Raw genomic sequence first — 15825 nt, 5'->3', positions numbered from 1 at the left:
TGCCCAAGAGGGTTAAGGCAGTGCTGGAAAATAATGGTGGCCACACAAAATATTGACACTTTGGACCCAATTTGGACATTTTCACTTTGGGGCGTACTCACTTTTGTTGCCAGCAGTTTAAAGTGGAGGGCCGGTTATAAAAAAAAAAAAAAAAGTCAGCAGCTGCAAACACTGCAGCTGTTGACTTAATAAACACACTCACCTGTCCAGGGCGCCCGCGATGTCGGCCGGCCGAGGCCGACCCGTCCCTCGGCTCTCGGGTCCCGGCGCCGCCATCCCTTGTAAGGGAAACAGGCAGCGGAGCCTTATGGCTTCACTGCCCGTTTCCTACTGCGCATGCGCGAGTCCCGCAGCGCTTTCTGAATGGGACGCGCTGTGTTCTGGAACACACAGTTCCCAGAACACAGCGCGACTCATTACCCAGAAGACGCTGCGACGAAGACAGAAGACAGAAGATCTCCGCGGAGGAGGAAGAGGAAGATTAGGAGAAAGTGCCTAGCAACAGGCATTTCTGGTAAGTAAAAAAAAAAAATTTTTTTCATTTTTTTTTTTTTAGATTTTTTGTAATTTTAACATTTTTTTGTTTTTCAGGGTGGCCCTCCCCTTTAAACATTAATGGCTGTGCGTTGAGTTATTTTGAGGGGACAGCACATTTACTGTTATACAAGCTGTACACTCACTACTTTACATTGTAGCAAAGTGTAATTTCTTCAGTGTTGTCACATGAAAAGTTATAATAAAATATTTACAAAAATTTGAGATTTTGTGAGATACTGTACATAGTAGTGTTATATTTACTGCTGAAGAATGGAATGAAATGATCTGAGATTGTAGGCCACACAGCCTCCCACCTTAGCCACTTCCTGGCTACTGCTAAATAACCAAAGACAACACCACACCATTTTAGCAAAATATTTTTCCGCATCACCTTTATTGGTTTTTATAGATAAACACCAAATTGTATTTTCTTTTACTGCTAAAAATAACTTTGTCACAACTTTAATACCAAATTATTAAACAGCCCAGTTTTCAGAACTTGAACAGCAAGTCATCAACATTCTACAAATAGCAAACAGTCCCCCCCCCCCCGAAATCCAGGGTGACCCCACCACATAAGAGGTACATGCGACTGGGGGAGAGGGAGTTCTTCTGCTGCTTGCTTCAGTCCAGGGGAAAAGGAATAAGCCTCACCGCAGCTGCCCTTTATAGACTACTCCATACTTCCAGCACCTTCCCACTAATCCTTTTGGATCTTCCGAACCTGTAATACGGAACTCTTAAAAAGACAGTATCCTAACTCTGCCTAACTATAGACTCTACCTTACCTAATATAAATGCCTACCGTAGGTGTGCTGGCCACAATCTCACACAGATGGGCCCAGAATATGTGCCTCCCTTTTTCATTATAACCATAGATTTAAAAGCAGTTGGATGAAGGGCTCCACGATTGTCCCCATCTCCCCCAAGGATGGAACTCAGCTCAAGAAGGCTTGCAAGAAGCCACACAGGGGAAGAAGAGGAACAGCACCAACTCCTAGCACAGAAAAATATACTTGTGGCATTGGTACTGAAACAGATCCTATAATACTGAAGTCCAAGTTGCCAGCAACCCACTCAGACAGCTGAGATAGCATACCTTCTACTGACCAGTTTGATGGATGCCCCACAGAGAGTTTACCCACAGATGTACCCTTCCTTGTCTACCTAGATGTAAGTTACTATGTGTTTTTAATAATACACACTTTTACAGTCTAACTCAGAGGCGCCTATATTTGTTTTTCCCAGCACAGATCCTGGTCTGCTGGTTATTTTAGGTCCTCATAATTATCTTATTTTTAAGACTGAAGTTATTTCTAAGGTACTGGCTAAAGAGTACCCATGGCACACATCAAAAACAACATTTGAGGATTTAATAATAAGCTCTGCATAGATAGTAATTCTATATGTGTCTTCAAAAGCATGTGTTCTGCAGGCTAATTCCTACTGGCATTTATTTGGTGAGGATGCTGCTATATTGCTGGTTTCCAAAGATATAACTTCTACAGTCTTAGCAAAGGGAGAATCTTCGAGAGTTAATGTTCATTTTAGTTACTCCAATGTGCTTGAGGGGAGTAGAAAGGGAAAAAGCGGCCCTTGGAGGGATGTTGCAGAGCAAGTCAGAGTCCTCATCACAACCCTCTAGGTCAAATGTGGCATCATCCAACATCTCCTTATGTCTCTCACAGGTTTGCTCTATTTTCAGTTGTGACATTCGAGACCTGAGCAGCATCAGTTGGCGAGCTAATTGGTGGTCCACAGCCTGCATTTCGTGCTGTTGAAACAAACAAAACACAGTAAGTGCATGATATTAAATGCCTTTACTATAACATTGTGTAGCATAGCCCCTAAGGAGCCGAAAATAAACTGCACAGCCATGCACACCAAATTTTCACAGTCACTCAAGAGTCAGATAACAGTCTGACTTTGTTTTTGTTTTTTATTGAGGGATAATAACTTGGATAGGGATGGCTGGGAGATTATGGGATGCCCATTCGACTTTAACAACAACTTCAGGGATCAATATCCACCTGACTGCCCCTGCTGGCATGATTAATGTCTATTTATGAGATGGCCTGCCCCCATCCAGCCCCTTTTTGCTGGGGATTGGTCAAGGACTTCATGAATATGCATGCCAGCCCCTCCTTACTCCCATCCTCTAGTTTTTGAAGTTTCTACCAACTTCCAAACCAGGGGGAAGTGCCAGAGAGAGCTGTCTGATGAGCAGGGCCGGTGCAAGGATTTTTGACACCCTAGGCAAAAATCTAATTTTGCCCCCCTTGGCTCCACCCCTGACCCCACCCCTTTGTCCTGCCCATATATACCCCACCTTTTCAATAAAGTGCCCATCAAATGCAGCCTCACCAGTGCCCATCAATGCAGCCTCACCAGTGCCCATCAAATTCAGCCTACCAGCACCCATCAATGCAGCCTACCAGTATGCATCAATGTAGCCTACTAGGGCCCATCAATTCAGCCTCACCAGCGCCCATCAATGAATGTTTGCTTGCTTCCATTCATTTGGGAGTCGGGACACAGACACAGTCCTCTACTGCCGCTGCACCTCTGACACTATGTGCGAATAGAGCGGCAGCTTCCTGCTGATGCTGAGACATAGTTGCTTGCTGCAGAGAGAAGAGAGTAGGAACAGCAGTGGACAGGCGCCCTAGGCAGTAGTGCGTCCTAGGAGGCTGCCTAGTTTGCCTAGTGGTAGCACCGGCCTTGCTGATGAGTCATCAAGCCCCTGAGTCACTGAACCTTGACCAAGACTCACATCCCAAGCCTGGCCCTCAGCCAAGCTAAATTTGGCTAAAGCCAAACAACTACTTCTAGCACACACTGGAGCAGGGGTAGGCAACCTTAAAGAGCTGAAGGTCTACCTGAACAACCGGAACAAAGTGGGAGAAGACAAAGGTCACCGACACAGTGTCGTCTCCTCACACCTGATTTAAGGCCTCTAATAGCAGCACTACTGTGTCGCAAGCAGCAGACTTATACTACCCATACACCGCTCACATTCTCTTGTTCAGCCCCATGGACTGAATAAAAGAAAAACAGTAAATTCTCCCATCCACACTAAAACAGCTTGGATGGAGGAATCTCCACTGCTGGCTAATTGTAGTCCGGCAGTTGTGGCACTTGCAGTTGCGTGAATCCCTGCATCTGTTAGAATTCTGAATCTCAAACCTCAAATCTCCCAATGGACTCAATTATGTCTTCTGGCTGCCCGCTAAAATATACTTAAAGTGTGGACATCCTCTTCCCCACCAATGATTACTGCTGTAAAAAAAGATCTCACAACACGTCTTTATAAAAAAAAAAATAGATACAGAGCTATAGAACTATGTCCCTACTAATAATAGATTTTTTTTAAGATGGTGCTCCTTTAGTGAGCACACCTTCTCTCTGACCAAAGCAGAATCATTAATTAAAATATACCGAATGGTATCTCAAAGCCAGCTTGTCAAACACCCTAATGCCGCGTACACATGGGCGGACTGTATGGCGTACTTAGTCCGTCGAAACACATTTCGTGTGTGGGCTTCAGCTGACTTTTTCAGCGTGCAGTCTGGCGTACTAAGTATTTCGGATTTTTCGAAATTCTGTCCGTTGTACTTTGGTTTCAGCGGACAATCCGCTCGTCAGTAGGCTAGTTCGACGGACTAAGAATGGCGCATGCCCAGAAAGGATTTACACGGCGGAAGGGTGCTTTGCTGTGTATTGGACTTCCTATTTCTAGTCCCGTCGTACGTGCTGTACACGTCATCGCGCAAGCTTTCGACGGACTGTTTGGGTATCCGTGTGTGGTCAAGTCCGTTCAGTGGAAAGTATGACGGACTGTCCGTCGGATTGTATGACGGACTAAGTACGCCATACAGTCCGCTCGTGTGTACGCGGCATAAGAAAACCCATAGCTCAACTCAACAGTACTATAGCCCAGCTATCCCTCCTTTCTCTAGACAAAACCTGTGGTCCTATGAAGGACAAATCACTCCTTATTCAATATTCCCCCCTCCATCTCTTACACCCCCCCCCCAAAATTTATTGTGTTTAAGTTATTCTTCTTTATTTTGTTTAATTTTCCTAGTTTAGGAAAACGTTCAGAATCTTAGTATATTGCGTGGAAATCATCTCATGTGTAGTAGTTTATGATTATGGGTATCCAATATAACGCCGTTCACTGAGAGTCATCCACCCCTTGCATTGCTTTCTCTTCACGTACCATGCGAGAAAGCCTATTAGGATGTTTTGAAAAGCGTTAAGCGTTGATTTTTATTTAATTTCTTAAATTTGTTTACTATATGTACAGTATCTCACAGAAGTGAGTACACCCCTCACATTTTTGTAAATATAAAAAAAACAGGTGAAGTTGTTTCTTGTCCCCCTCGATCTTCCCTTTTTTCCTTCTCCATCCCTTTCCCATTGCACTATTTAAAGGGCCGGTTCACATCTGTGTTGTGTATTTTTGATGAGTTGTGTTTTAAGCCACGTACACACGTAGCCGTCTGTCCGACGTACTTAGTCTGGCGGACTTCCTGCCAGACTGTCCGCCTTCCATTCTTCTTCTTCTTCTTCTTCTCCTGGAGATGTTGACTCGACGTTCTCTCCGGCCGCAATGCCAGGGACACGCTAGTAAAAGAGCTACAAGAAGATAGCGGAGGATACTCCTCCGCTAGTAAAAGAGCTACAAGAAGATAGCGGAGGAGTCCGGCGAGAAGACCCCCGAAGACGGAAGACCCCCGGAGCTGTGCAATAAATTATTTTATCTTGTATGTTGTTTTTTTTTCTGTACTTTATTTTACAGGTGAATGGGTAGGGGTACATTGTACCCCATACTCATTCACATAGGGTGGGGGGCCGGTATCCGGGGGCCCCCTTATTAAAGGGGGCTCCCGGATTCCGATAAGCCCCCCGCCCGCAGACCCCGACAACCAATGGCCAGGGTTGTCGGGAAGAGGCCCTTGTCCTCATCAACATGGGAACAAGGTACTTTGGGGTGGGGGGATGCATGTTGAGGGCACGCAGCCTGGTGCGGCTCAGGAGGGGGGGCGTTCGCTCGCCCCACCTTTCCTGGCCGGCCGGGTAGCGCGCTCGGACAAGGGTCTGTTGTGGATTTTGGGGGGACCCCCACGCCGATTTTTTTCGGCGTTGGGGTTCCCCTTTAAGTCCATACCAGGCGGCGGGGCCTCCTTCGCGGGCCCCGCCTACCTGGAGACCCGCTCGAAATGAGCGGACTTTTCTCCGGGCGGGAAAAGTCAGTTCATTTCAAAAGTACGGCGGACTGGCATACACACGGCCGGATTGTCCGCCGAAATGCGAGTCCGGCGGGAAGATTGGAGTGTAAAACTACATTCTAAGTCTGCCGTACTTTCGGGTCAAAAAAGTATGCCGGAGGCTACACACGGGGGGATTGTTTGGCGGACTTGAGTTTGCCGGACTTTTCCACCCGCTTGTTTGATCGTGTGTAAGCGGCATTAGGAGCATTGAACTCTGTAGAACTTGTTTTTTCATGATCTTTTGAACAAAGATGCAGCATACAGGACTTTTTTTAATGCACAGTCTCTAAAATGCGCAGGAGTGAACAGGGCCTAAAACTGAACTGTAAGTGCTGACTCTTTGGCCTCGTCCACATGTGCTATACAATACCATACTCCCATGCATCCATGTGGGTGTAAGTGCATGCGGGTGCACACCCCAACCACTAATCAACAAAAGATTTCCAGTGTGCCCATTCAACAGATGTCGATCTAATGGAATTTCAGCCTGTCCCTGCTAAACCAGGCTGAATTTCAATCTCTCTTTACCCAACCATAGCTAATCAGGCCACATTGGGTCCTGGAGTTTAGCTTTAAAGGTAACCTGATTTTGTTTAAATTGTCTCAGTAATATCTGTGCTGTCACCTACAAGTGCATAGGTCTAGGAATCAAGGGGCTCCACAGTAAGTACTTGCAGGCGACAAAACAGTTATCAGTTTAAATATTTTTTTTTTATGCTAAGTTACTTTTAAATAGAATAAACAATATACAAACTGTTACATTACTCATTAATGCCCCAAACACATGGTCAGAAATTCCGACAGAAAAAGTCAGATCGGATTATGCTGTCAGAAAATCCGATCGTGTGTGAGCTCTATCTGACTTTTTCTGTCAGAATTTCCGACGGAAAAAGTTTGAGAGCTGGATCTAAAATTTTCCGACAACAAAATCCAATCTGACTTTTTCCGATCGTGTGTAGAAAATTCTGACGCACAAAGTGCCACGCATGCTCAGAAAAAATTTGGAGACAAAAGCTATTGGCTACTGGCCTCTACCTAGTCCCGTCATACATTTTGTACGTCACTTCGTTCCGAATGATCGGATTTTCCGACAACTTTGTGCGACCGTGTGTATGCAAGACAAATTTCGGCCAAAATTAGTCAGAAAAAATCCGATGGATTTTGTGGTCGGAATGTCCGACCGTGTGTATGGGGCATTATACAGGAGTCTCCAAACTACAGCCTGCAGACCACATTCAGCCCACTACAAGGTTTTATCTAGCCCACACCTAGGATCAGAGGCATATCCTTAAGGCTGGGTTCACACTGCTGCGGGGGGAGATCCGGATGTGATTCGCACCGCAAATCACATCCGATCTCCGTAGCGATGCGAGTTCAGCCATACAGATAGTATGGCTGAATTCGCATCGCTCCCGCAGCAAACTCGCACAGGACCCTTTTTTTGGTCCGCAACAGAATCGGATCGCATGGGTGTTCACACCATGCGATCCGATTCCTGTGCGAGTCGGCAGATCGCACTGCGATATGCGGACGGATCTGGGGGTGTCATTAACATATCATTGACACTCCCAGCCGTCCGCATAGGGCAGTGTGAACTGCCGGCGGGAGGTGTGCGATGCGGGAAAACGCCGCTGATTCGCGGCGTTCCCGCATTGCAGCGGTGTGAACCCGGCCTTAAGGATAAGTTCACATAAAAACATTTTTTTTTTAATGCACTTTTTATGCATTTATTCTTTTTATTCTAAGAAGCCTACAGAGCATTGCACCCATGATCAACAGATCAAGGGTGCAATTTCCAGCTCCTGCAGACTCTCAGGATAGCAGTCTGCTTATACGATGAACGAGCGGGATGCAACCTGGGAGTAGGAAGTCCAAAGGATTATGAGGATGCTCACCAGCACCCTCACAGCTCATTGAAAACTACAAGCCGTCAGCTGCAATGACTGACAGTACTTGTAGGCGTTTCCTGTGAATGAATGATGTGGCTGTGTGGTGCAGGGAGAAGATCCACGGCCCGCTGTCACAGGGAGGGGAGGGAGAGGGGAGAGAGGCTGCATATGCTGGAACATTTTACATGTTCCATCTTAAAAATGGATGGAACATGGATGGAACATGTAACACGTTCCAAAAGTGAAATTATCTTTTAATGTGTACAAATTGAGGATCACGGTCAGCAGAGGCTACCTATGGTCTCCACTTAAAACCACTTCCATGTAACGGGGGATTTTAATGGGAACCTTGATGTAAGGAGGAGTCTGGGGATGCTAATGTAATGGGGGGACACCGATATTTTTTGCTTCATAAATATTTATAAAATATACAACGTGGAGACCTTGGAGACCTCGTGCTCTAATAAATACAGTATGTTAAAGTTCTTCTCATATGAACAGTACATTTTTTTAGAGTTGGCTTCTACAGTGAGGGAAAAAAGTATTTGATCCCCTGCTGATTTTGAACGTTTGCCCAATGACCAGTCTGTAATTTTAATGGTAGGTTTATTTTAACAGTGAGAGACAGAATAACAACAAAAATATCCAGAAAAACACATTTCAAAAAAGTTGTAAATTGATTTTAATTTTAATAAGTAAAATGAGTATTTGATCCCCTATCACTCAACAAGATTTCTGACTCCCAGGTGTCTTCTATACAGGTAACAAGCTGAGATTAGGGAAACTCTCTTAAAGGGAGTGCTCCTAATCTCAGTTTGTTACCTGTATAAAAGACACCTGTCCACAGAAGTAATCAATCAATCAGATTCCAATCTCTCCATCATGGCAAAGACCAAAAAGCTGTCCAAGCATATCAGGGGTCAGGGACAAGATTGCAGACCTACACAAGACTGGAATGGGCTACAAGACCTTTGCCAAGCAGCTTGCTGAGAGAGTGACAACAGTTGGTACGATTATGCGCAAACAGAAGAAACACAAAATAACTGTCAATCTCCCTCGGCCTGGGGCTCCATGCAAGATCTCACCTCGTGGAGTTTCAATGATCATGAGAACGGTGAGGAATCAGCCCAGAACTACACAGGAGAATCTTGTCAATGATCTCAAGGCAGCTGGGACCTCTGAACAATTCAGAGGAGAACTCTATGGCATCAACTCAACTTGCCGTGTTTGGAGGAGGAGGAATACTGCCTATGACCCCAAGAACACCATCCCCACCGTCAAACATGGAGGTGGAAACATTATGCTTTGGGGGTGTTTTTCTGCTAAGGGGGCAGGACAACTTCACTGCATCAGCCCCAAAACCTTAATGACGGGGAGAGGATCTGAAAAGAGGAATGGGACAAAATCTCTCCTGAGATGTGTGCAGATCTAGTGGCCAACTACAAGAAACGTCCGACCTCTGTGATTGCCAGCAAGGATTTTGCCACAAAGTACTGTCATGTCATGTTTTGCAAAGGGGTCAAATACTTATTTCATTAATTAAAATACAAATACAAACGTATAACTTTTTTGAATGCGTTTTTCTGGATATTTTTCTTGTTATTCTGTCTATCACTATTAAGATAAACCTACCATTAAAATTATAGACTGACCATTTCTTTGTCAGTGGGCAAACATACAAAATCACCAGGGGATCAAATACCTATTTCCTTCGCTGTATTTATTCCTCCACATTCTGCCATTTCAGACAGGAAAGACAAGGTCCTCCAGGGACCAGGGACCTGGTAGGGATTCAACTTTGTGTACAAAAACAATAACATCAAGTTATATTAAGCATCTGAAATTTTCACTCACATATTATAAAATTTTTAGGTTTCCTTTCTGCTGCTGCCTTGCATTCCTACTTGTAAGGATCTTGAACCACTATCATTCAATCACTGCATTACCACCAAACCTGAATTATGATTTCAAGGAAACGAAATGTGTAACAACTGCACACAACATGGGCTTACAGTAACTTGTAAATAGTTGTGCAATAACCAGTCAAATTTAAACTTTTATCAGCCTGGAGTAGATGATCACATATAAGCGTATAACTGATTGGCTAATGGGCACTCTACCTACCACTTTTACACTATATTGTTAATTTAATGATTTATGGGGTTACATCCTGGAGTAAAATGGAAGATGGTCCTTCTCCATGAATCTTGTTTTACCAGAACATTAAAGTGGTACTGAAGGTAAACTAAAAAAAAATAACATATATAATGCAGTCTGTCGCCAGCATTATTTTAGCTGTTATTTTTCAACTTCCTTTAACAAACCAAGGTGTGCGGCAAAAGTGGAATTTAGAGAGTTGAGACAAACTATTTAACACTGACTAGGTTGCTTACAATTGTCAGCTTTTTTTTTTTTTTTAAATTTATTTTTATTGAAAGTTTTCAATACATTAACAACAGATAAACATACCCAACGGTCCAACAACCTCCCCAAACCCCCCCCCCCTCCCTTCCACCCTCCCCCCACCCAACCTACAATTGTCAGCTTTAATCCATTCAGCTAAAATCTTTATCCCAAAAGAAAAAAAAACTGTTTCTGTAATGGCTTAAAAAGTGTTACCTGGAAATAGACTTTAGATTTTAAAGCCTAGTACATGCACGCCGAATGTCGGGCAGCAGGCATGACATTCGACCCGTGTATACTGCAGACGGTCCAACAGAAGCCCGGCTGTTATGTTGAAGGGGTATGACCAAAAAAGGTCTGCTGATTGTCTCCCGATCAGCCTGGAATGTTCTGATTGGGAGGAGGGGGGGGGGGGGTCTGTCCCCCTGTCAGAAAACAATAGGACAGCAGGGGAGATCACTCTACTAATGTCAGATAGTTAGTACAGCGGCTGCTCTTGGCTGCTCTTGAGCAGGAAAGAATATCACACAATTCCCCCATCAACACAGACAGTACTGACAGGGAAATCCCTCCAGCCAAGCAATTGTCTAATCCCAGAGGGGGCGGGTGGGGAAGCCATCCCTACTGGGAGAAGACAATGATTATCGCTAGTGGCTGTAGCAGCCGCTAGTGATAATTGCAAGTGAATCAGACAGGCTGGTTGTTCCCAAGTTGATCGATTGATCAACTTCATACATTAAGGCTGCTCACACATTTTTTCGAACCTCGGCCAGTTCCTGCTGAACCAGCTGAGATTTGAACAGTGTATGGCCAGCCTAAGGTTGACTCCTTTGCTCCTGGTGAGCTGAAGGAAAAAAATAAATAAATAAAGTATTCCTCCATCCACACAAGTGAGCTGGATGAAGGAATCCCCCACACTGGGACTTGCTTAATCTGCTGTCATGCACTGTTGACAAATGTTTTCCAGCACTGTTTTTTGACAGAAGCCGATCATCAGATCGATTTCTGTTCAACAGGGAAGGCCACACAGAAATTAAAATTCGGCCAGTCCCTGCGGAAACCAGACACCTTTTTGATCCATTTATGCCCAGCTTCAGACGGGAAGTGAGTTACTGGTCAAATCCCTAGGTGAAAATAAAATAATAAAGAAAAAAAGCTTAAAAAGGAAAAGTAATGCATTTATGGATTTTAAATTGCAATATATATATATATATATATATATATATATATATATATATATATATATAAAATTTGGGGGGGGAGGTTTAATACTGCTTTGCGATAAAAATATAGAATTTGCTAGATGACTGCAGAAGGAAGGAATACGTGTAAAGGGTTTGAAGGGAAAATGAGTACACCCATTTGACAAATGATTCCATGTGAAAAAGCAAATCAAAACAGCATTATCTTTTAACAATCATTAACAGATAATGCAGAGAAACCAACAGTAAAATAGAACATATAATAGCTAAAATTCTATTAAAATAATCAACATGGTCAAGACCGGGACATCAGAAAAATCGTCAGTGAAAGGCGACTGCTTGTTACAGCTCCACTGCACTTTTCACATTAATGTTTTCCTTGTATACTTAAAATAATATCATATAATAATAAAATAATAATGTGCAATTTCACTGAAAAATAACAGCAATGTTATACTTTGTACTAAATATATTCAAATATAACGTAAAAATGTATAGGATTGCAGTATAACACAACAGCAAGAAAATATGTTAGACTGCAACTACTGACCTGGAATTGCTAGTTACCTGGCTACCATGTTATCTGACTTTAGCACTTTCTTAGGCACATACCTGGATCAGTGACTTTTGAAGCCAGAGACAGCTAAGCATCTATTATTTTTAGAAGGTGGTCAATAAAAAATCATGTATTTCGCTCAGTACGGATGTTTTTTAAGTAATTTTTTTTCCTTGGGATAATGCTGTCCCAAGTCTTCTCCCAGTCTTCACTCACCAATTCTTTCCTAAGCCATTCCAAGGCTTCTTCCACAGAGCTGAATCCACACACGCTGTTTTTAGGGGTGTCCCTCTTTTCCTGGGTAACTGTCTTCGTTTTAGCCCATGGCCGTGCTTGTACTCTTTGCGCCCATTCATGGTAGGATGGTCGACGGGTCTGCAGCTTTAGCCGGGCTGCCAAAGCCTTTACAGACTCCAAATCAGGAGCAACATCGTCTTCCCCGTCTTCACAAAGCTCATTGAATCTTACCGGGGTGAAAGACATAGCTGAAGAAAATTAGAAGCTAGAATGGTAATAAAAGGTGGTGTTAGTTGTAAGAATGGGAAGAAGTGCTTTGTTGCAAAATGAGCGTTAATGCCAAGTCATGTGAAGAATTAAGCATGAGAACAGCTAAAGAACTTAAAGACTTTTGTGAGTGCACAGACTGGCTCCAGTTTCATGTTTCCTAAAGCCACTTTGCTCTAGAAGTACGGCCTTTTACTTTTATAAGTCGCACTGTTTTATTATTATAACTGCATGAGCCTCCCACATTTGCAGGAAACTGCACCCTGTAGATAAGTTTATCCAAGGTTCAGGAGAACAATAACAGAATCTCCTGAGTGGCAGCATACAGAGGAAAGGTTATTAACACTCATCAACTATGATCTATTTAAAGATGACCCTGTTCTCCTTTATACACTTATACAGAGGAAAGGGAAGGGATGGGGTAGGATGATGTGTGTAGAACATTCCAAGGTTATCAGAATTTGGAATAGATGTTTAAAAGGCGGATAACCGAAACATAAAACTGTCTACCATTTTTATATGAAAGATACTGGAATACAAATGCTTGCTCAAGGGACAAACCAAACCAAGCTGGTACTATTTCTGGCAGGTGAGGTGGTTTCCAAATATGAATACAATAATACAAATGTTTATGTCTTTGAAAAATGATTGGTTATTCTAGCGGGCACGGCCCAGAGAGGGATGATCTCAGACATTTACAAAATACTTAATGCATTTCCTATGGGCTCCAAAGGCAAACATGCATACATGCTTAAATGGGAGGAGGCACTGGGTGAGGTGTTCACGGAGGAGCAATGGCGGACGATATGGTAACAGGCATCCAAAAGCTCCATGTGCACACTTTATCGGGAAAACGCATACAAAATGTTATTCTTCTGGTACATGACCCCGGACGTTCTTCACGCCATATACCCCTCTGCAACAGACAGGTGCTGGCGCTGCCGGGAGCACAAGGGCACCCTTCTACACATTTATTGGCAGTGCCCCCGTATAGTCCCTTTTTGGACGGAGGTCCTACATCTCCTGACCAGTATTCTGGACCGCCCGCTGGACTTGACTCCTAAAACTTTTTTACTTGGTGTCCCCATCCCCAAACTGTCAAAATCCCTGCAAAAACTAACTCGGCACATCCTGACGGCAGCGCAGTGTCTTGTGGCCCTGCACTGGAAAAAGACACAGCCCCCTACCCCGGACGCACTACATGCCAGAATCAGGGACGTGGAACTAATGGAAAAGATGACCGCCAGGATACAGGACCGGTTGGAGGCGCATGATGTGGTTTGGAGTCTCTGAAACCTCAGGGAAGGCCGGACCTGACAGACATACAGAATGTTTACGATGACTACCCTCCCCTACTTCTCTCTTTCCCCTCTTCTCTTTTCATTAACACTCTTTCAGTATCCCTCTCTTTTCCCAGCTTCTGGCTCTTCTCTCACTTCTCTCTTTCTTTCCAAACTCTCCCAGGAACATATGTTTAATAATGTTATATACTAGTATACAGCACTTTAAGTCGACACCTGCTGTCTCCGCAAGTAATTCTTCATTAGACAAAGAGTTTCGGGGATCAGTTTATTGTTGCTTGTTCTTTTTATTCACGGTTGAGGATGATCCTAATGTCTGCGGACAGCACTACCTGGCCTGGTTCGTACCTGCTCCAAGTGGCTATACCCCACAGGCCGGTGTGCACTTATTGTTTGTTAACTTTTTGTTTTTGGTTCCGCCACTGTCGCATTGAAGTGTATGACATGTACTGCTTGATACTATACAAATAAAATGTTATTTGACAGAAAAATGATTGGGCCTGGAAACCCATACGCCTGCATTTCTAAAACTGGAAATTTACATCTTGCCTACACTCAATATGTTAGCAAAGGGGGGTAGAGTGATGGGATGGCCATCACGTCTTCCATGTTTTCCCTCCTCGTTGGGCTCAAAACGAGGGTCACATGAAAGGCCTACCACAGGGTGGGTTCTTCTGGGCTATGCTAGGCACTTAGTACAGGTTCGCTGCCCTACACATGGAGTACCTTTACTTGAAGATGACTTCAGAGGACTGAATTTTAATAAACTATCTTGATGCTACTGTACATGACCACGGTCACTTGTGCATTTAAGAAGGACACACAGAACCAATGCACTCTCCACCTGTCCAGCGTATAACCACTACCTCACTCCCAGTAACGGTATGTAGCCCGCCATGCACCTGGCGCTGACTTAATGCGCGCACATTATTTAAACCTTCTTCTGCCGTACCTGTGTATAGCATGAGGGCCCCGGTGGTACAGCTCTGCTCCTGTTGCCATGGGAGACAGATCGCTGCAGAAGGAGTGCTGACAACATCTCCTAGGCAATTTCACCTGGCACATGTACACACTTACGGCAGGCCGCTAAAGAAACCTTTGTTATCCTTGGTAACCACTTGTGTCTTCACACTGTATGAACTCTTGTACCATTATCTTTATACCCCAATGTGATTAGTGCCGGTTTCTTGCATTACATCCAGTGATTTCTGACCGGGCAAAGGGAAAGTTTCAAATGCTTTACTTGAATAAATTAACATGGTGACATATACGGACAACAGTCCAAAATAAAGTGCAAACATTTCTTTACTGCTCCTAATCCCAGGCTTGTGGCTGCTCCAGCACACTTGCATAGGAAAGAGTCCATCTTTGGTAGCATCCATGGTTGGTGTATTCAGATGGGACTGCAAGTCCCAGCAATCTTCCTGTGTAGTTGGAACTCTGACTTTGGCGCATCACTGAAAATCCGAATCCGATCCGGACCGAACCAGCAGAACAGCAACAAGAACCCCCCAGCAACCATAGGTTCCGGGCCTCTATCCCCTTAATAGCACACAGGACCAGGGTTGTTGGACTCTGGAAAACCCGCTAAGAAAACCCGGGAAGCACAATTAACTCCTAACTTCCCAATTAGGGTAGCGCTAACCACTACCTGCCTACAAACATACAGCACACTCACTTCATGGGTGAAATGATTTACACATGTGATTTACACTTATTTTCTGGTCCTATCATGAACAGAATGTTAACTCAGATATCAGGCACACTTTCATGTGTAAGACATAACTATAGCCAGAGCAGCCCATGTGGCTGTCATGGGGCTTGGGGGACAGAGGGGGACTGGTCTGAAAAAAGGTTAGTAAAAAACTCCACCTCTTGGTATGTTCATTGTCTCCCATCTCATCTGCTTCTCACTTTTAAAGATACCATTCACATTTGATGACTTTGAAAAATGAGCACTAATTTATCTGCATCAGTCCACATACACAAAGCAGAAAGCTTAGCTGCATGAAACAAGAGGGGAGAGAGGGGCGCCAAACAGCCACATTGTGTAGTACAATTGTATTCAGTGGATTAAAAAAATATACAAAAGTATGGCACTCACAAACATGGCGAAAGCCATGTTTATCGCTATGCTATAAAGAGTCTGTCCTAATA

General features: G+C 44.0%; 1 protein-coding gene across 1 annotated transcript; it reads right to left on the bottom strand.

Annotated features, from left to right (window-relative positions):
- Window positions 1–912: 912 nt before the first annotated feature.
- FAM167B (family with sequence similarity 167 member B) lies at window positions 913–12558 on the bottom strand. The gene is made up of 2 exons (XM_077482000.1): window positions 12080–12558; window positions 913–2311 (listed from the first exon to the last, which is right to left on the bottom strand). Exons 1-2 carry the CDS (start codon window positions 12344–12346, stop codon window positions 2048–2050), a joined length of 531 nt encoding a protein of 176 aa, XP_077338126.1. The 5' UTR covers window positions 12347–12558; the 3' UTR covers window positions 913–2047.
- Window positions 12559–15825: the final 3267 nt, after the last annotated feature.

Source organism: Lithobates pipiens, unplaced genomic scaffold, assembly GCF_037356315.1.
Source record: "Lithobates pipiens isolate NorthernLeopardFrog02 unplaced genomic scaffold, aLitPip1_a1.2 Scaffold_16, whole genome shotgun sequence".
NCBI lineage: Eukaryota > Metazoa > Chordata > Amphibia > Anura > Ranidae > Lithobates > Lithobates pipiens.
This window is presented reverse-complemented; position numbering and strand designations above follow the sequence as displayed.

Coding starts and splice junctions, on each gene's coding strand:
- FAM167B (XM_077482000.1), bottom strand. CDS start 12,346: ATGTCTTTCACCCCGGTAAGATTCAATGAGCTTTGTGAAGACGGGGAA. Junction 2,312..12,079: donor AATGGCTTAGGAAAGAATTG/GTGAGTGAAGAC, acceptor TTGTTTCAACAG/CACGAAATGCAGGCTGTGGA.